At 35.6% G+C, this 21591-nt stretch overlaps 1 protein-coding gene across 4 annotated transcripts in view; it reads right to left on the reverse strand.

Moving 5' to 3' along the window:
- GRM8 (glutamate metabotropic receptor 8) overlaps positions 1–21591 on the reverse strand; it is a 316200-nt gene that overhangs the window by 153879 nt on the left and 140730 nt on the right. For all 4 annotated transcript variants that reach the window (XM_026790340.2, XM_074539979.1, XM_014275928.3 and 1 more), the window contains exons 4-6: positions 19037–19172; positions 18412–18566; positions 17351–17488 (exon numbers count right to left, since the gene is read on the reverse strand). In XM_026790340.2, the coding sequence (XP_026646141.1) occupies positions 17351–17488; positions 18412–18566; positions 19037–19172 (429 nt within the window). The remainder of the gene's footprint in view (positions 1–17350; positions 17489–18411; positions 18567–19036; positions 19173–21591) is intronic.

Genomic DNA, 21591 nt, shown 5'->3' on the forward strand with positions numbered 1-21591 from the left:
TGAAATTAGCACAAGGTTGCATGACAACTTATCATAGTTATTATTTTGAAAATCAACATATCATTGACACCTTCAGGGCTGGAGGGATGGGCATTTACATTAAGACTGACTACATGAACCCAGTCACATCAGCAACCTTGTCCAAAGAGCAATCATCTCTTCTCTGCGAGTTTCCAAGGGTGCTGTAGGGCAAACCAAGATGGAAATCACTGTTTCTCTGAGGCAAGAAGGCCACTGTGGTTCATTGTCTTTTAACACTTCTCTGTAGCAAGAGAATTACTTTGGACAGCCTCAGAGTTGAACTGCAGTAGGAACAGAAGCTTTCTTTGGAAGGACATGAGAACTTCATTTCCTTTATACAAACAGAAGTGTCTGATATTGCCAGCAGCAGGAAATACTCCCTTGCAAAGATGCAAGTTGCTGTCAGTCACTGGTATCTTCACTCTTAAAGAAGGAGGGTTTCTCTGGACTCAGAAACATCTGAAGGTACTCAGGGAGATGGAAGCAGTCACTTGATGCACTGGATTTTATCAGCAAACTGGAGATGCCATGAGAAATTTCAACCAGCAGCAGGCTTTACAGGTTTGTCCAAAGTAACAGAAAGAGAACAAAGACTGTGAACTACAACTCTGCTGGCTCCCTAACTGCTCCAGAGCAGAACAAGTCACACTTTACAGCCAGCTACCCTGCAAAGGAGATGTGTAAGAAAACATGACTGGAATGTGCTAGGCTGATGTAAAAAATTAGCTGTATTTATTTTCCTTCTTAACCAAGTGATATTTTGTACTGAAGATTATCTTTCTGAATATTATTTTTAAAGATCTGATGGCATTCTGCAATTGCTTTGAATTGAAATATTTGTTTAATGATGAGAACTTTTAACATTAAAAAAATTAGCTTTACTTGCTTTTTTAAGCCCAGTTACATTTTTACCCTTAAGCTGTTTGGCTCTTTTGCTCTCCTTTACAGCTACAAGGAGGAGTATGTTATTATTTTTGGAAATGTTGCCTTTTATATTCTTTCTTTATTAGTTACTCTGGTCTCTTAATCTTTTCTGGATATGTTTGGGTGTTCTTTTCATCTGGAAGTTTATTTATTTTTTTCTCAGTACAATATGTTCTGTACTTCCAAATCTGCAAGACACTAATTTTACTTAATTTTCTCTCCTTAAATGTTCATCCTCTTACAATTATTATGTTTCAGGTTCTGGGCTTTCACAAAATATATTAAAGCATTCATCACGTTTTCCCTTTGTTTTCTGTCTCAACATCAAATTCTCCTTAATGGAAAAAATAAAAAGAAAAAGAAAAGGAAGACTTAATATCTAATTTGTAAAGGGAAGGGAATAAAATACATTTAATAGTGTGTTAAGAGATAGCTAATATTTTTTAATTAAATTGTAATATGGAAAAAAAGCACAGTATTTTCATAATATGGATGGAATTGCAAAACTTATTTATATATCAGGTGCCAAATTTACAGAGCTATTTCAGAAATTTTAAAATTTTAATATAGATGTTCTCTTTCATTTTAGTGAATATTTTTGTATGAGATGATTAATTAGACTGATACAGCATAAAAATGAAGTTTAGTGTTTAAAGTCAGGCTAACAATGTAGTCATCATAGGCAAAATCTGCAAAGTGTGAATCAGCCATGTGAAGGCCCCCATAACTTCCAGTTATTTACCTTCTACATTTTCATGGAGCTATAAAAGTGGTGCCCAAGCAGCAGTTTAGCTCTGTGCTGGAATCCCTGGAAATCAAGTTGTCTATGATAGAATCAGGTATGAGACACAAGAGATTGCAGCATCCTGGACTATTTTTGTTCCTGGCAAAAACTGACACCTGACAAGGGACAAGCAGTGTTTCTGAGATATAAATGCATCTTCAGTCCCATTCCTGCTCCTGGCCTTGCAATACTTTTTGGCACAAACATGGGTTACACTTAAGTTTTTATGGATTACAGTTAAGTTTTTACTGAAGCCCATAAGTTGCATCTCTCCTGAACATGTATTCCTTGTTTGACAACAGTGTAAAGCACCTCCAGACAATGATTTTTGTTAGATTTCTGGAGACATCTGTCTTTCTTTATGTCTATAAATGCATCTAGACAGATCAATAGCAGTTTCCTTTCACTTCAGCTCTATGTACACTGCCTTTATGTAGATTACAGAGTCTCACATAGGTTTGTATGAGTCCTTCAAGTCACCTAAAGACACTGCATAAGAGGTCTTGCTTGCAGCCTCTAAGATTTCATGAAAATCAAGGTTATTAAAATCCACCTTCTTTTTATCCATAATTGTCATTATTCCTAATAACTTTTAAAACATAATGTGAACTGGGAATGAACCATGCACTTTAAAAATGCCAAATATTACAGTCTGTATTCCTAAAGTAATAGAACTTATTTCTTCAAGGGCTCAAGATTAAAATATTTCCTATCAGTAGCATTTGGTTCAACATGAAGTTGAAATTATCAGTTCATGGGTCACAGCTATAATTATCTTTTCCCACTCAGACCTTATTAATCACACAAACCATCTATAACAGACTTTATAAAAGGCTTTATTTTGCCTGGTTTTGCACATAAATACTGTGTTTGTATTTACTTCAGATACAAATGGTACCACCTGCTCCTCTCAGTACCCTGACATTTGGTGCTAATTAGATGGACTTGCATTATCAACAGCACAGAAATACAGCGTTGCAGCAGACTTGGTTACCATGGATCCTAATGCACTCAGCATTCCACAGGTAATTTAGCAGAGCATAAGAAATAAATCTATTCCTCTGTGAACCTGCACCAGTTCTATGACACTATATAGGTACATCCTCAAAGTCTTCTAAATTCAAGGGTAAACACCATTATTATTTCTAAACTTTTATTAATACATTCTACCACTGAGTCACCATGTAGGTGAAACAAAATTGCAAGATGATTTTAAACACCCTGACAGTGCTAATGGAAACAAGTCATGCATTCAAGCTGTAAAGGGGAGCAAGTCTCAACTGGGGATCAGCTGCTACAAAAGACTACCGGCATCTGTAAGTGAGAAAAGTCAAAACTATTCTTACACATAGGAGTGTCACACTGAGTAGCTGCTGTGAAAACTCATGCTATTTGTTCCTTTTCAAGCCTACCTGAATGTACCTAATTATTATACTCTAGGACCTAACAAATCTTCTAATCCAAAAGTTGCTTCTACAGAGTGATTTGAGATAGCTTGATAAACTCAACAGATGAAATTAAATGAAAAGGAGAAAGAACTGATTATGCAGAAGATGAAGAAAAGATATAAAAATAACAAGAAATTAAATCATTAAATAAGCAGACAAGATTTAAAAAATTCTTTCTCCCTTTCTCCCAGTGACATGCATATAATTCTCTCCATCTGTTCTAAGGCCCAACAACTCTCTATTTCACAGCTGAGGTAAATTATCAATTTCTTCTTCAGGCACCAAACTCTGATGTTCTTTGAGGTTCCTCCTTCGTTGTCAGAATTGTCAGCATTTCTGAATTGTACGCATCTTTGAGTGCTATGGTGCCACAATTTCAGTTTCTTTCAGAGTTGTTCCCAAACACTCACATCTCAAAGGAAAAGTTCAGCACCTGAATTATGAATTGCGCATCCTCTGTTCTCTGAATGGGCTTTTCTAACAAAAAAAGAACTGCAACAGGCAAGTTTGAAAATGAATGCCTTCCTCTTGTAATTAGAATGATTCACAGTAGTATGAAGCAAAATGCTGCAAATAAGGTAAAAACCAGGTATGGATCCACTTCCCAAAGCTACAAGCCTACCAGCACAATGCTAGGAAGTATCAGGTATAATACACAACCATACAAGGCTCAGGCTGCTATCTCCATGCAAGTCATCCTGCTGCCTTGAGAAGGCTGACCTAGAATAGAGGCTAGACAGAGTTAAGAAATAAAGCAGTATTTATTAAAAGGCCTTAATGGACACACCCCGGGCAGCACAAGAGCCTAGCCAGAGCTACACCCAAGATGAAACCCAAAATGGTCACAAAATGCATCATTCGTCATGAGTTCTCACACTTTTATAAGTTTTGGTCCATTTGCATATTTGGTAATTGTCCAGTTACGGCCCCAGATTATGAAGTCACATCCTCCCTGTTTTCTCTCTTCAGTTCGCAGTTTGTCTTCCTGGCCCTGAAGCTTGTGATGGTTGTCCTTGGTCCCAGGCTAGAAAAAGGAATTGTTTTGTCTAGCTACTCTGTGAAAAGAGATTATCAACACTCAGAACTACACACCTGAAAAATATGAAAGCTAAAACTTAAGGCATCACTAAACTTCATCACAATTGAATTCTATTGAAAATATTTAATCTTTAAAATAGGAAAGTCATTTCAGAATCACCTCATTAAGGTCAATTTATGTAAGTGATACAGACCAAGATAAGTGGAAGAAGATATGCCAGTAAGGTCTAAAAGTTTTTTATGGGGTCGTACAATTAACAAACCACTGCATGTCACAGAAAAACAATCAAATGGGTGGCAACACATGATTTGGGACAGGATAGAAGTAACATTTTATCTCCTTTTTTTCTCTCTCCTTTTTGGAAGGTGTGAATGGACAATGGACCTAAGTTTGCATACTATATTTCTCACAGCCTATATTACTAATCTATCTGTATTTGAATTATCTGTTCTTAATTGTGGGAACATTTCTATACCTATCAATTCCAAGTGACAGTGAAACCTCACAGCATTAATACACTGCATTAAAAAAAATCTGAAACTCTGCAAATGGCCTAACAAAAGTTAAATATTCTCTGATTGACTGAAGACTTTGCTTTGTTTTGAGCCCTGAAAACCATTCAGCCCCCACAATCGCCAGATGTTTCTCCTCCACCAAAGCCTGCCATCATCTCACAGAACTGCACAGCTGGAATGGTATCTGTTTCCACATAGCTGTGTGCATTCTTACCTCAGTAACCAAGAATTTATCTGTTGGATGACATGAATACTGCAAAGTTAAAAAGGAGCTGCTTTAACACCTGGCTGAGGAAAGCCTATTGATCAGAAAGAGGGACTTGGTTTTATTAATTGTCAGAAGAATATGGAGCTGGTTTAGTGGTGAACATGGCAGTGTTGGACTAGATGATCCTAGGGGTCTTTTCCAACCTTAACAATTCTGTGAATCTTTGAACACAACAGTCTCCTCAAATAAGAGAGGACATCAAGAAATCTTCTGAATGAGGAAAGCTTATGTTAAAGGTGAGATTTCTACAATTACCAATGTGCTTTGAATTACAAAACAAACCATGGAAATAACTTCTTTCTTGAATGACAACTCATCAGGATCCAAATACGCTCCATTTCTGATGTCATCATACCACCAAAAATTATTCTTTCAAAAAAGCTGAATAACCCATCCCTATGACACATGTGCAGTAAATCATTAAATTATTTTTTTAAAGGGATAATAGGCCAGTATAAAAGAAGAACCATAAATGTTCCAATTTTTGAAAATATTTAAGATAAAAAAGTTTTACAGGAGCATTAAATTTGCATTTTTCACAGTGTCTCATTCTCTTGTAGGAACAGATATAGCTAGCTTTCAGGAAATACATAACTGTTAAGTGGTGAGTTTACCCAGCTCCTGCCTGAGATTCTACTTCTACAATCATATCTTTGATTCTGAGGAAGAGGTCAAATGCCCAATTTAGACAGTTTCTGCTGGAAAATAGTCCTATAGTAGGATGAATCCATTGTCCAGAGACATGGAAAACTACTAGCCATGAATGTCAATATTTTTATCTGTGTGATTCATCATAATCAGGATGTCATTCACACGCACTATCATTATTCTCCATCAACTGTGTGCTCCATCAAAAGTATTTACTGTTCATGCGTGTACTGTACACAATAAAATACTATACACTGCTCTGATAAAATACATCTTTTTTTCTGGGTCCCAAATCATACATTTTTGTCCTCATCTTAAGCTATAGACTTATGGGGAGGGTTTGTTACAGAGTTACACTTCTCTATGGGATGTAGTTCCATTACAGTAACTATACTTTCTAAAATACTTAGCAATATTTGGGTTGTAGGGAAAATGGTAGGAAAAAACCAGGATATGTTATAAATGCATATTAGAACTGAACCAGTTTGAAATTTTTAGTTACATGCATTTGATTTTTATTTTAGATGACACACTAGAGTATTCTCATTGGGTGGAATAAGGCTTAATTCTCTTTTCTTTGAATTGTAAAATGGACGGGTTTAATTTCAATTCCAAATGCCAAAATCCTTTTTAAAATAGAAGATTGATCTTCTTTGCAGGTCTGCTTCTCAAGAGGATTTCCTGAATAATAAATTAAGAATAAAGGTTTTGACCCTAATTACATTTCTCCCCGCTTTCCAAAATAGGCTCCTTATGTGTAACAGCAGTCATTTTAAATGCTTTCCTCCACCTAAGATTATGAACAAGGGAGAGGGCACTGGGAACAGTTCTCCTGAGGCCTACCAGTGCATGCCAACACAAAGAGGTCCAGCCCTAAGGCCCAGCTCCCACAGCATCAGGTTCCCTTTCTCCAGGCTGCCTGCTATGAGTCTCAATAATTTCTTCAGTCCTTCACCTCCCACTTAGACTTTCTATTGTGAGTTGGAGATCAGTAATACAAAGATTAGAGACAGGAGAGGGCATTGGAAGAGGCAAAAGATTTTTCTCCAAAGTCATCCTTTGTAGACCTGCATACAGGTAGGGATTAAGAGGAAGGAGATTTTCTAGAGGAGATTAATGCATACTGAGACATATGTACATGCATGCTGCAAACCATGTTAATATTTAAAAATTGAATGCCCAAGAGAGCAGCTCTGTATGAATGTCAAAACCAAAAGAATAGTGTCAAATCATCATCATTTGATCAGAAAGCCAATCACATACAAAGTTGAAGAACATATGATCAATGAAAAGTTTTAATAACACATGTTCTCCATTAACTCCCTACTCTCTAGGGAGGTATCACAAAAACACAAAGTGCAAGCACTTAAAATGACTATTTGCTTGTGGGGCTGGCTATGGAACATTTCTATACAGGTAGAAAATATATTTAAGGCATTCTTTAGGTAGTTAGAATAATTCATGGGATCCTTCAGCTATGAAATGCTACCGAGTTCAGTGCAGTCCTGCACTGATGCATAAGTGGCCCCCACACAGCCTACCTTGCATGACTGGAGCTGTATTTCTAAATATTGCCCAGCAATTTCCTTGAATGACAATTACACCTGAAATGCTTGATCATAACGTAATTAATTCCTAACACTGAAATAAGAATTAATTTTAACTACCATTAAAAACTTTTGGAGCACTTTGAGGAAAAAAAAAACCAAAATAATCATAAACTTGTTGGTAAATGAATCAATAAACTGAGCTATAGCAAAATGTACAGTCTCATAAAAGAGTTACTAAAGACTTGAACATAATGAAAATAGGATTGTTTGAAATTTTGAATAGCCACATTTCAGGCAAGCAAATATAATAATGAAGCATCTGCCAGAGATATTGTGAATGACCAACAAGAACAGAGAATCCCAAGAAGAGAAAGGATGCTCGTCTTTATGTGTATGAATTCTCTAGACACAATTTGAAATACGAGTACAAATGAGCACCTTTGTAATAAAAACCAATATATGCTCAGATGAAGCTTTCTAAAATTGAATAAAAATAAATATATACACCATGGAAAAAAATTAGTATACGATTTTGTTTTGCATTGTTATTTAAGGAGCACTGTAAAAAGGTGAGGAAGGTGGTAAAACCATCATTCATATCCTAAAAACACGCTTTCTTGTTCATAATGTCACATATATTACTGGAAGTAAACATAAAGCATTTATGTTAAAGGCTCCAAAAGCAAAAGCCAACATGATTCAATACTACAGTGAAGAAGGTTACAAGAAATTTTAGTTCTTTTTTTCAGAAGAGAGATTCATGTTAAAAGAGAAAAAAAATAAATATATATATATTTATATGTACATACTGTGGGGAAAACAAAACCACATGACAGCAGACCAAAAGAGCGATATGCATTGTAGTTCACTCTCAAAAACAATTTTGCTTTCATTGGTACTAGAACATTTCAGAGGATAGCATTGTTGAGATCAAATTCTTGGTTGGTTACCCTTTTCATAGGATGTTCATACTTCTTGCCTCTATTTCAAGGTTCTGTTCAACTTGACTACAAAGCTCTGCTTATTTTCACCCTACTCATAAGATCTAACTCTTATCTTCTGAAGTGAAAAGCAATGTAGCTTTCCTTCTGATCCTTCCTTTAAAGCTTTTCTTAGCTACTCAGCCTTTGATTACTGACCACTCTGTGATTTCCACAAAGAATCAAGTTATTACTCTCATTGGGGGGCCATATCCTCTCAAATCTCATAACTCTTCATGTCAATAAAGCAACACTCATGTACAGGATTGAAGGTCTGGCTATGCATCCTTTGTATTTTATCTCTGTGAAACTAAGTTGCAAAATCTTTGTTCTGGTGTTCCAAACCCTATTTCCTTTATTATCATCATAAATTACATGCAAGATTATTTCACAGAGGAATTGATAAAAAATTTCAGATTAAATGGAAAGTGAATTTTAAAAATTCAGATTTTTATATGAAATATAAAAGGTTATTTCTGAAATTGAAATAACTGTACATGATGGTGTTTGGTCAAAGGTTGGACTCCATGATGTTGGTGGTATTTTCCAACCTTAATGATTTTGTCATTCTAATATATTCTTCACAGTGGTTCTGTGAATTGCAGAGATTCAAGCAATTGCAGATATCAATTGCAGGTATCACTCTTCAAGCCAGCACTCAGAATGCTCCTAAAACTGCCACTTATAGAGACCTGGTCAATTTTTCAAAATTTAAAAGGAATAAAATGAATTTGTTTCTTGTTTGCTGCAGTTTCAAAAGCCATAGTCAATTTAAAAAGTTACCTTGAAGTGCTTCTAGTGCTGGAAATTATTTGTTCATTTCAAGATGAGAGAATAATTGTTGATCTACCTGAGAGTCTTTGAAGAACTGTTCTTTCTAGAGTACAGCTCAGGAAAAAGTCTATCAATAGTCAGAATCTAGCCCTAAGAGTGAAAAAGCACCCATATTTTCTGAGCCAAACAATGTTTACGTGGCACTTAAATTTCAGTGGACTCATACAAACAGGTTTGTGATGTGCAAGTGCCCCCTCTTTTTTCTTCTTCTTTGTTTGAAAGAATAGAACAGGAAAGTCTGTTCAACAAAAAAAAAAAAAAACTGGAAAAAATCAATCTCTGGCCCAAATATATTACATTTAAGCACATGGAAAAATAAAGAACAGATTGGAAACAAGGGAACCCTGAAGAGCATGACCTCAGCACACCACCTGCCCCATCACTGCAGAGCTTCGAAGGCATTTGGATCTTTTAATTTTGTGGGGTCAGCTGGAAGGTATGTAGCACATAGACCTTCCTTTTCACTGTTTTACATTTTAACAAAGTAAAAAATCAACCAAGACCATTCTTGGCTGCCAAAACTTCAGTAAATTCTGAGTCAAGCAGAAAAACCCCAGAGCATTAAACAGCCATTGCCTACTGTTATAACCAGAGATACCACCAAAGGATGCACACCTCATTCCATGGTGTTGCTTTAATAATCTGAAAGTCATCTATTTTCCACAGGGTCTGTGAGATCACAACACCAGCTATATTTGTCTCAGTGACAGCTCACACACATTATGTAGATCCATCAAAGTTTTTAAATCCCTAATTTCTCTGTCTCCTGGTACCATCTCTTCACAGCATAAAAGGATTTTAACCAGAATAATGAAATATTTTATTTATTTAAGGCAAAACCTAAATATAAAACAAAAATGTAAATCTTTTTCAACAAGTCATTTTAAAATAGTTTTGCATAAGTCCATAGGATATTGCATCCTTGAAATCTGGGGTATTATCAGTAAGCAAATTGTCACATATTCAGGTCTGAGGAATATTTTCTGATAATCTGTGTACAGGGGACTGTCATTTATTGACTCCCATTCTATTTCTGTGTGTGAAAGTGCCTGTAAGAATGCTAAATTATCTCTTTAATTAATATTGATAATTAATATTTTTAAAAATATTAGCATTATCACCATGATTTTACAGGAACCTGGAAGGAAGATTGCTTTGTTGAGAAAGTAATGATCAGAGCAACCATGGAATGGAAGCCATTTCAGCTGATTTGAGCAATCCAAAAGTGGGACACCTGATCCAATTTAGTCATCTAGGACTATTTGCAATCTGTAAAGAGAGATGGGCATCCTCACAGGGTAAGTCATACCAGTCTAAGCAGTTTACAGAGACATATGGAGGTGGCCTGCCAGAAGTTGGAGAATTAAGTAAATCCATTCTCATGAGCTCCTTCCAAGTTCAAGCCTGCAAGCCCTAAATATGCATTAGTCCAGAGTCCAAATCATTATGCCCAGTCATGCAGTTTAACCAATGTGAACTCAATATAACAAATATACCTTTTGTCCCCTGTACACTGATTTTAACACAAATTAAGGACACCTGTGCTTCTACCTGACCTTTCATAAGAGCCCTTCATACAAAAACACCTAACTCAAATATTGGATACAAATAATATTCTAGAAATACTGAACTATAATTGGTACATTTAATGGCTACACTTAACCATTGAAAGACAAATTCTGACCTCCTTTCCTACACTGAATTATACTAAAGTTCATCGTGCACGTCCCATTGATTTTTCATGGACAACTTCTGCAATAAAAATTCTACTTGGTAGATTTAAAAGCATCTACATCTGTTTACAGGTGACCAGTCTGAACTCCCTTCCACAAAAGATGAGCAATAACTTATAAATCAGGGACATTTCACGGGTGAATAATTACTCAATGTATTGAAAATGCTCATGATAGAAAAGCAATCCTAAGTATTTCCATTGCTACTTGATGAAATAACTTCATTTACCCTTACTAAATATATAATAAAATTAATATAATTATTAAGATATATAGGTTTGCTTCTGGCGTTGGTAGTCTAAGATCAAAATAAGTTGAAATCTATTTTAATACCAAACAATCAGTATAGAGGTCACAACAGAAAGATAAATAATTTCTTTTGTTTCACCATTTGCTTTTCCCTTTTTCTCAAATCTTTTAAATTGCTTATATCCTGTAAATCAAGTACTAACTAATAGAGAAAATAATATTCTGTGGGAACTTTTGCATCAATAATATATTTGCAAGTCACTCCATTTCCCCTCAAAGTCTTTTGTGTCCAATGGATGTGATTGGTAGCAAAGATTCCACAGCCAGCTTGGCTCCTGCTAATGCTGCAAATCCAACTATTGTGATTTTTATGTCAGATTACTGTACTCACACAAAACAGCAATAGACATTTCAGAAATATAAATAATATGTCAAAACTTATTTTGGGTTTATGCAGAAGATACATTTCAAATGGGAATCAAGAAAATGGCAAGCAACAACAAAAGAATAGAAAGAATAAGAATTACCCTTTCTAACTCTTATGCCTACACATCCCAGTTACAAATCAGAAAGAGGGAGAGCAACAGCTATTTCTGTATACTCTAAAAGAGTCCCTCCTAAGCATTAGTGCCTCTTGAGAATTGTGCTAAATTCATGTATCTCAACTGCATCTGTTCTGGTTTTCTTAATTTTCTGTAGGTCTCATCAAGAAAAGAAACTACTTTAGGAGTGATTTGATGGTAATGGAACCATTACTCAAACAAAATAGCAAGTCATTGTGCCACTAAAAGATTCACATTCTGGTTTTCAATTTGTCCTAAAAACTTTTCAGAATGTGTTTGCATACACACATGAGTAAATTTACTTCCTCCTATTAATATTTTTAGGGGTAACTGTAATTTCAAAGAGGTTAGTTAAGAAAATAAATAATATCTCTGAGAAGTTCCTAGGTATGCATGGTTTTTATTATACTGCACCATGATTTTTTTTCAGTGAAACAAACAGCTCATTTTGATGGAGCAAATTGAAATTAGGCTAATTGACACAGGTCTCTATACTTTTGGAAATTCTTCCATCTTTATTTTTAGCAGCACAGTCAGACATTATAGGCAGTTAAAGGCTGATTAGGATTGCAGAGTAGTTAGAATTCTAACCATACAAAAAAGGGGGAAAACTCCTTCTGCGGGGATGAACATGAAGAAAATGCATAATCAACATTTTTGTTGAGGTTTTATTTCAGAAAGGGCCATATTAGATTGATGTTTTATTAAAGGACCCCATTTTGCTGTTCAAAGAACATAATGGATGCCTTCAAGGGATTCTGTGGGTAAAATCCAGAACAAATCTCAATGGAATTGTGACTTCTTTTGTCAGATTTGAAGCTGAATCTCTGTTTTTTCCTATTAAAACATGATATAGTAAGTGACTTTCATGTTACATTTCTATCTGCTTAAGCATACAAACACAAACACATATCTGCTTGTATAAGCACACACAAATACATACAAATACAAAAAGAGGACTTCTGAAATTTTTGTTAGCTTGAAATCAATTATTAGCAGTCTATGAGGTTAATAAGAGAAAATCTAAATAGATTTCATTTAATTCCCACTATTCTCTCTTTGAACTTCATCATTAATGGTGCTTTCTTTTATTATTACTTTTTACTTTTCAGAAAAAGTGATGTTGTATGTTGTCTCTATTCAATGCAATTATTAAAAGAGTATTCTGCAGTATCTTTGCCTTTTAAATAATTGTATTCATTCTTTTGTAGCCTTCTTAAGAAAGACAAAATCTAGACATTTCCATTATATGGGACTGACAAGTAATAGCTCAACAACCAAGAGTCAAAGTGAACAACGAGTCTGGTCAGTCCTCATTATTTCCAAGTAATGCTAAATCTTCAACTACCAAAACTGGCCCCCTGGTAGAGTCACCTGGGAAGCTGAGGGTATGGAAAAATTACATATGAGGATGTTAAATTTAAAGTAGAGCAAGAGGCTAGAGTCTCTGCCATCTCATGAAACCACCAGGCAAGCACTTTCTCTTGAAGAATCAACAGGAATCAAAGGATGAAAGAATACTCTCTCTGCCTTTACATTTTTCTGCTGGGGCACAGGGATGAGTGAAAACCTTTCCATCTCCTCACTTCTCCTCCCCACAGAGAACCCAGCTAGAGAAAGATTACTGAAGACCCCTGAAAGGATCATGTCTCACTAAAAACGTTTCCAGTGAATATAGAAAACCTACACCTTGAATAAATATGTAAAGTAAAGCTTCTTGTAACCTCTACATACGGTTTAATCTTGGTGCTCCTTTCTTTTCCATTTTGTTGTAGTAAGATGAATGAGTTTCCTCTGCAAAGGCCTTTCTTCTTTCCCAAGTAAAATAGTTAAAGGGTGGTCATTGAATTATTGTTTCATGCTTACTAAGTTAATGACCAATTTGATATTTTTTAATTCCAGAAAAGTCAGAACAAGAAATCCCTAATATTTTTGCAATGAACTATTCTGATATTAAGGATTTGATCAATGTACACTCACATTCAGAAACACAGAGAGCTAGCTTCAAATCAATAGTGGCAAAAAAATTACTTTTTCAAAGCTTAGGTGAATCATTGCTTTCTGTAACATGGCAAAAATCAGAAAAGAAACAAATGGGAAAATTCAAAAGAAACTTATTACTTTACTTATCTCCAGAGCACAAATTCTTATAGGAATAAGAAGAAACAGCAACCACAAATAAACAGGATTTCAAAATTCAAATAAACTGTTCAAGTTATTACAATGCTAGACTGCAATAGTCAGTAATGTATAAGAAAAGAAAAGGTAAGAAGGCTTATGCCCCTGTGTAATTCTTAACCTTAAAGGAAGATAAATTCCTTTCATACTTCCAGTGCTTAAAAGACTCTTGATTTTACATGGAAAATAAAAGAGAGAAAGGTTTCTCACTATTAAGTATTTTCTAGTATCTTCATAGGGAAAAAAATGCTTGAAATTGGATTAGACCAGTAGCATCCTCATTGCAGGCAGCAAAAATTTATAGCTTTGAATAACTTGACTAAATAGAGAACAGGGATATCAGTTTTGTTGTTGGGAATTAAAAATGTTATATGAGAAAAAGAGTCAAGTACCTCCTAAGTAAGATAAACAGAAAGGCATAATAAATACATCTCAAGCCTGAGAAAACTTTATACCTATCACTTTGCCTTTTGATATCATTGGAGAGAGGGATTTTCAGAATGTGCCTGTATTTTGAGCTTTTGGATTTCTTTCAGAGTACTACTGCCTACTGACATCACAACACCACAGAATCACAGAATCATCAAGGTTGGAAGAGACCTTCAGCATCATCGAGACCAACTGTCAACCTGGTACCACCATAATCACCCATAAACCATATCCCAAACTGCCACATCCAGACACATCTTCAACTCTTATAGAGACAGCGACACGACTTACAAATTGAACTCATGGGCAAAACACAAAGGGAATCTTATTTTCTGCAGTGCACAGATAAAATACAGGAAAATTAGAATAAATTATGTTTTTACATTTAGTCTTCAAGTTCTGAACTAGAGATGGGAATACAGAAGCACAGAATCCCAGAATGGGTCAGGTTGGAGGGGACCCCAGTGGGTATCTGGTCCAACCTCCCTGCTCAAGCAGGGTCATCCCAGAGCACGTGGCACAGAACTGCATCCAGACAGTTATTGAATATCTCCACTGAGGGAGACTCCACAACCTCTGTGGGCAACCTGTTCCTATGCTTGGCCACCTGCACATGCCTTTAAAGAGCTGAGCTGAAAATCAGGACTGAGATGCTACACACAAAATATCAGAGAAAGCCCACTGCAAGGAAAAATGGCAATGGGGAAAGGCCATAAGAAGTTCAAGGTTTTCAATAAAAAGTTATAACGGCTCTTATATTCTTATTAAAATTTGGGGATTCATTAATTTTTTTCACTTAACACCATTACTTCAGAGCAGACATGGCCATGAGGAATGCCTTTGGCCTCTCAAGGAAAAGATAAATTCATGGGTAGGACGCTCTTTAATTTTTAGCAGACATAGAAGATCATAGTACACACACAACTATTTTGAGGGCTGTGATATGAAGAACCAGCCAGGATTTCATTGTTGCCTCTCTTTAGTGCATGAGAGGCCCTGACAAAAAAAATGTGCCAGGAGAATTTGCAATTCTGAGTCTAAATTGGGCTGGAGGTCATTCCCCCATTCTCTACCTATAATATTTCTTAAATCACAGGAGGTTTATTTTGAACTTACTACCACCACCACCACCACCTCTTGATTCAGTATACTTAAAATTACCATATTTTGGGTACCTTTGTTATTCAACACTTTAAATTTGAGTCAGATAAGCATAAGGATCATTATGAATTGCCACTTTGTGTCAGATCTGCTTCTGTTTGAGTGAGGACAACTTCTATTGTGGCAAGCCACTTTTAAATGGTTTTAGTCAAGAATCCTATTACTCATAGGCACTTTGCAGAATAATTCATTGTTTTTTCCCTGCTGATTAAAATGCACATGCAACTGTCATATGTGACCTCCCATGTCTTTGTCCCATCACTTAGCACCATGTTAACTTTCTGGGCACAAGAAATATATTTTATTTCTATTTTCAGGTTCAAAGAAAATACAGGAATTTTTTTCCATATAATAAAAAGATATCTGTTTCAAATTAGAAATTATTTTGGATCAAGATACAGCCTATGCATTTCACACACTACTTTTGGTAATTCAATTTGACAGATGAGGCTGAGATAAGTCATACAACCATCTGTGGTACCATTTAGAGCTTCCTAAACCACAACACATACACCAGTCATTCCACCTGAAGAACTTTAAAAACTGACCTATTATCCACTTAAAATAGCAATAACAAAATAATCCCTTTCCACATGTGGGCAACTATCCAGCTGTGATTTACTGCTATATGAATCAAGGTCAAGGAGTAAAGGATTAGAGTAATGAGCTATCATTTAGCTCAGTGAGGAACTGAATATTACCCATTTTTTTGTGAAATATGTGGTAAAAGGCAGAAGACAAGGCTTTGCTGAAATGACAGAGGGAATGCATGGCTCTGATATTTCTGTGTGAGTTGTATCTCTATCTTGTGAAGCTCAGTGCAGTAAGTGTTTGAATTGCTGGCACAATAAATCTGATGCTACAGAAAGTGCAGGAATCCATGTTCTTGGAGACTTCAAAGTGCTTCTGTGTGACAAGCCCAAAAGAAGTGGGGTGCTGGCATGCAGAAAGCTTGGAAGGGCACCCCTATAACAAAGGCTACATGAAAGTGTCAGCAAGCAGCCAGAGATCTTGGGACAGCAAGTGAAAAAAAAAAAAAGTTAATGTTCCATGGGGAAAATATTTTTTGGTGAAAGAAGAGACTGCCAGGAAAATCAAGGCACATCACAGACAACTTATGTACGTAGTGCAAAAAAATTGTGTAGTGCTGCTGGCACTACTCAGAGATGATGGTCACAGCCAGCAATGCTGGGAGTGGTGGCAGTAATTAAGGAAATGACACAAGGAGCCCTGATATTAGGTAAAAAAGTCTACACAAAAAGTAACATAATCAATCTGCTGTAGCCACAGAAAGTAACACTCTCATTATAAACTTTTCAAGTAACACCAAGAAAGCAACATCGCATAGAGAAGATCAAAGCCAGCTGCTGATGTGTCTGCTGTATTAGGTGTCATGACAATTGCATCTGGGCATGATGCCTGAGCAAGCACATTTACAAAAACTAGTGACAATTACTTCAAGTTTTTGCTCAAACTTTTTAGAGCCTTTAAGCTTTATAGTATGATACAGGATCCTTCTTTTGCACATGGGGACAAGTAATAAGAACATATTGATTTGCTTTTACTTTCATCCTCAAACACAGCTTGTAAACTAAATAAGGAGTTCAAGACTTGACCTATCATCAAGACCTCAATAGTTTAAACATAAATGTAATTTTCACTGTAAATACTTTAGGGTAAACAATATGAAAATTACCATGATGCACACACTTGCTAAAAAAAATCATATTGACAGCTACACATAGGGTGATAGAGGAGGTCATTGAAAACATAAATGGAATTGAACCACTTGCACTGGTCTTTAATAAAATCTGCACCATCATTGTATTTGTGCATATTAACTACTAAATTTCTCATACATTGTCCATTAATTTTTTCTTCAGGTTAAAAAATGTCACATTTTTCTTACAACTCAGCAATATGCATTGGAGAATTGAAGGGAGACAGAAAAGTGATGAAAAGAAAGCAGCTCCTTTCTGTCACTCCTATAAACAATTTACAGATAATGTTTTACTTTCACAGTTACCTGTGCATTTCTTGATATTGCTATTTCTTTTTCCATGTGATCCTAACTTGCATCCAAAATTCTCCTCCCAAAATTCTGCAAACCAGACATTTCTTCGATTGTTAGCAAGTGTTCTGCTCCGAAAATATCTATCAAATCCTACATTGAAGAAAAATGAAAGAAGCGTTAAAATATGATACATAAAAATATAAATTTAAAGACAATAACATATTTTTTTATGTATCTAAAGAAAAAGCTTTAGATACAAACTATTTTATGAGCACAGTCACATCTAAGGATTATACTTCATTTCAAGGCCATATGAAATCATGGGGTAGCTCTGTTGAACAAGAGGACATCCAGGACACCTATAATTCTGCTTCTATTTATATAGTTAATGACACAAGTTGAGAAACTAAAGATTCTTACTTAAACCTGGTGATCACCAGCCTTACCCACGCAAAGCTGTCATAATGAAATTATGAATAACGTATCCCATCTGGATTAGCTCCTTATAAATATTTCCCTGTGGCTAAATTCTCTATGTAATATCAATAGTGTTCATTTTTCCTAACCAATTACCAGTTTAGCACACTTAGCCAGATCAGTATAGACGTTACTATATCCAGTACCCTCACAGGAATAAGGTACTGCAAACCAATTTCTACTTCATCCACCAAGTGAGAATCTTTCTTAATACGGTAACTTCTTAAAGTTTAGGAGTGGAAAGCGGGGCACAGATCAATCTCCTCCCCAGAGAATAATCTGATTCATTATCATTCGTACAATACTCTCCTTATTTGTCCCAAAGAATGACTAAGCTATGGTTAAGAAGCTCTCAACTCCAAGTATCACCATTATTAGACAATTACAAGACTGCCTAATTGCAGATTCTGCATCTCCTCATCTCAACAGATATATTAAATTATTGTCGTATCAGGCAAACTCAGGTAACTTGCTTGGAAAGATTTTCCTGAATTCCCTGTAATCAATGACAACATGATTTTTAGATTATTTTTAAAAATATCTAAAGTACTTGAACTTTGACAGAAAATGAAAGGTTTGTGCCACATTCCTCTTACCATCTATGGATGTTCTTTTGGGTAGAATGGTTACTGCTCCTTCAGCAATCTCCTCCTGCTGCTGGACTGGTGAAATTTTTGACCCCCAGCTGTCTGAGCCAATCCAGAGGAAATGTCCAGACTGATTCGCTTTTTTGGCTGCTTCCAGTACTCTCCTGCAAACAAACAAATGACCAATTAAACAAGTTCCATATGAGAACTTGAGAAACCCAGCATTTATTCTGGCTATGCATAGGCTTACAGTAATTAAATAATCTATTATTTTCACAGTCTAAGGCATACTCAACAACAGCTGTAATGAACTCAAGATACAGTAATACACAATTTGTTTAATCTTTAGCCATGTTTTTCTAGCATTCTTATTGGTTTCTTCCTTTTCAGTTGCCAAATAACAAAATAACTATCTATTGGCACTGCACTCCTAGGAGGTAGGAGAAGTCTGGAACTACACAGAATAAAGGACCAGCTCACTCTATAATTACAACTCCATTTCTTATCATCAGATTTTCAAGAATTTTTACATAGTATTGAATCTGAAACTTTTTTTTAGTCTATTTTCTACCAGCCAACCAAGCAACTTTGTGAAGAGGAACATCTTCAAAACACAAAATTAGGAAACGGGCACCTAATATCATCTTCGTTCGCGAACATGATCACCGCTCGAGCATTTGGAGTTTCCAACAAGCGCTTAATGATCTTTTCAAATTCTCCTGGTCTTGGTTCCCGAGGGATTTTGAGTGACTGAGCAATGCAAACACCTCCTAGGAAAAATTAAAAGGATAAAAAAAGAATTTTAACACAGTTAATATGTACACTTCAAAAAATTCTTAGCTAACCAGCAAGCAGACAAAGCGAGGTGATAATCTGAGATACAACAGCTCAGTCAAAAGTAACATTATCTATGTGTTTCAAAATGTTTTGTACAGGCTCACACACTTCATGCTGCATTAAAGAGTGTAAGACAATTAATTACCTGCTACTTTATATTTTAGGTACTTTTTTCAACAACATTCTGAGCCCTGTTGTCAAGCACCACATCGGCTCAGCTGGACCGAGTTCCCCAGACCTACGTAATCCCTGGCAAGTGAGAACCCAGACTTGCCACAGCACTGCATTAGCCATGGATCCACAGTTTTACAGCCACCTTGTGTTCATGATGTGGCTCTTTGGTATCAGGTACTGTCACACACCTCTGCTTTGTCAGCAGAGAGTATGTAGCAGAGAATATATACAGATCACTTTTCACTGTTATTATGATATTCTTAAATGAGTTGCCTTAATTATTTAAGAAGCTGTCACTGAATATTCTAAATTACTAATCAGCAAATTAACACAAACTCAGAGATTATGTTTCTTCCTGACAGAGGGTGCTGATTGAAGTCTTTGAATTTTACCTGTCAAGTAAAAAGGGTTGATTTCTACAAAAACTTAGTGATTCCTTATATCTTTCACAGACCAGTTCAGGGGAATCTCTACTCTCCAATTACAACACTGCGTTATCTGCGTTTCAGCATGCAAGAGAAAAATTTCTTAAGCCTGTTTGATGAATCACTGAGTCCATATTGCTACCAGTTTCCAATACCATAGGTGATTTTTCTGATTGGTTGCTGATTTACTTATTTTAATTATTTTTTCTCTAAGAACTATTGCCTGATTCTCATTACTACATCGAACACCCAGCAATGGTTGTTCTTGAATTTTGTTATTCCAACCATAACAGCCTATTTGGGGGGAATCTAATCACTAATAAACCCAGAAAATTAAGAAAATGAGCAAATATTTAGCTCTGACCAAAAGTAACAAGTTACTAGACAAAAGCAAGCAAATTGTACATTTTGTACCCCTATATCTAAATACTTCTACACTGAAGATTGTTTTCAGTGTGAATAAGAATGTGTTTCAAAAGAGATGTTCTATTTTTAATGAGTTTTAAAAGAGGTACTCTATTTTTAATGAATGCTGGTATTTATCTTCTGATGTATAAGATCATTTGAGACACATATGTTTCTTTGCATTAAATGCAGTTAGTCAACTAAAGTCACAGTTAGATGGCTGTGTTGCGTATGGGGAGGCTTTCCAACATTCTCATCCATCTTGTTCCTCCTATCAAAATGTTAGAATTCTGTTTTTCCAAAGTACTTCACAAATTAGGTTGATGAACACCTTCAGTGGTAGGATTCGAACACAAACATGGGTCCAGCTAGGTGAACCTTGGTGTGTAGATTAACATGAAGGGGTTACCAAGGTCCCTTGTGTAAGCTTTTTTAAGCCCAGTGTATTTAATCTTTAAGCAAATTAAACAAAATAAAGGTATGTCTGAAGGTACTTTTCTTATTTTATTCAAAAAATGAGAAGGAATGGTTCAAAATTGTCCCAAATCCATCAGTAATTAAGACGCACTAGGACAAAGAACTTTAAGACCTGCTTTAACTTTTTGATCAGCCTTGATTTGGTCAGGCAGTGGGATTACATGGCCATCATAGGTCCCTTCCAACTGAAATATAATATTCTATTCTATTCTATTCTATTCTATTCTATTCTATTCTATTCTATTCTATTCTATTCTATTCTATTCTATTCTATGTTATGCTATGCTATGCTATGCTATGTAATATTTTTAAAATGCTGGGAATTCATTACCAGATTTTGTGCTGCCTTTACAGAATCTCATCAACTTCAGTAGCTCTCTGAAAAGGCAAATCCTAAACTTGAATCAAGTTTGGATATGACATAAATGAAGCATGGAGTTTATCAACTGCCAGTGTAAAAACAACAACTCTCAAATTTCATCACCCAGTTTTAGTCACAGGCAAGCATATCACCTTTTCAGTTATGCATCAATGAATTGGGATATTTCATTATTATTTTATTTGATTGAGAAATTCATTCTATAGTGCAGGCTTGTCCTGAATTCTTCTCTGCTTTACATGCAAGAAAAATTATTTGCAAGTCAGAATACCTGCCATTTCTAACAAAAGTTGTTTGTATGTAGGTCCTTACCATCCATAAATAGCACAACAATATAACATAAATAATTTACTCTTATATGCTCTGAAATGGAATATAGAACCTTTTTATGGCAACAAATTTCTTCACATTTTTACAAATATCCTGTCTCCCCATGATGGAAAACTAATTTGCCAATAACAAGCCTTTATAGCAGATGATCCTTATATTTAC

Source organism: Zonotrichia albicollis, chromosome 4 (assembly GCF_047830755.1).
Source record: "Zonotrichia albicollis isolate bZonAlb1 chromosome 4, bZonAlb1.hap1, whole genome shotgun sequence".
Classification (NCBI taxonomy): domain Eukaryota; kingdom Metazoa; phylum Chordata; class Aves; order Passeriformes; family Passerellidae; genus Zonotrichia; species Zonotrichia albicollis.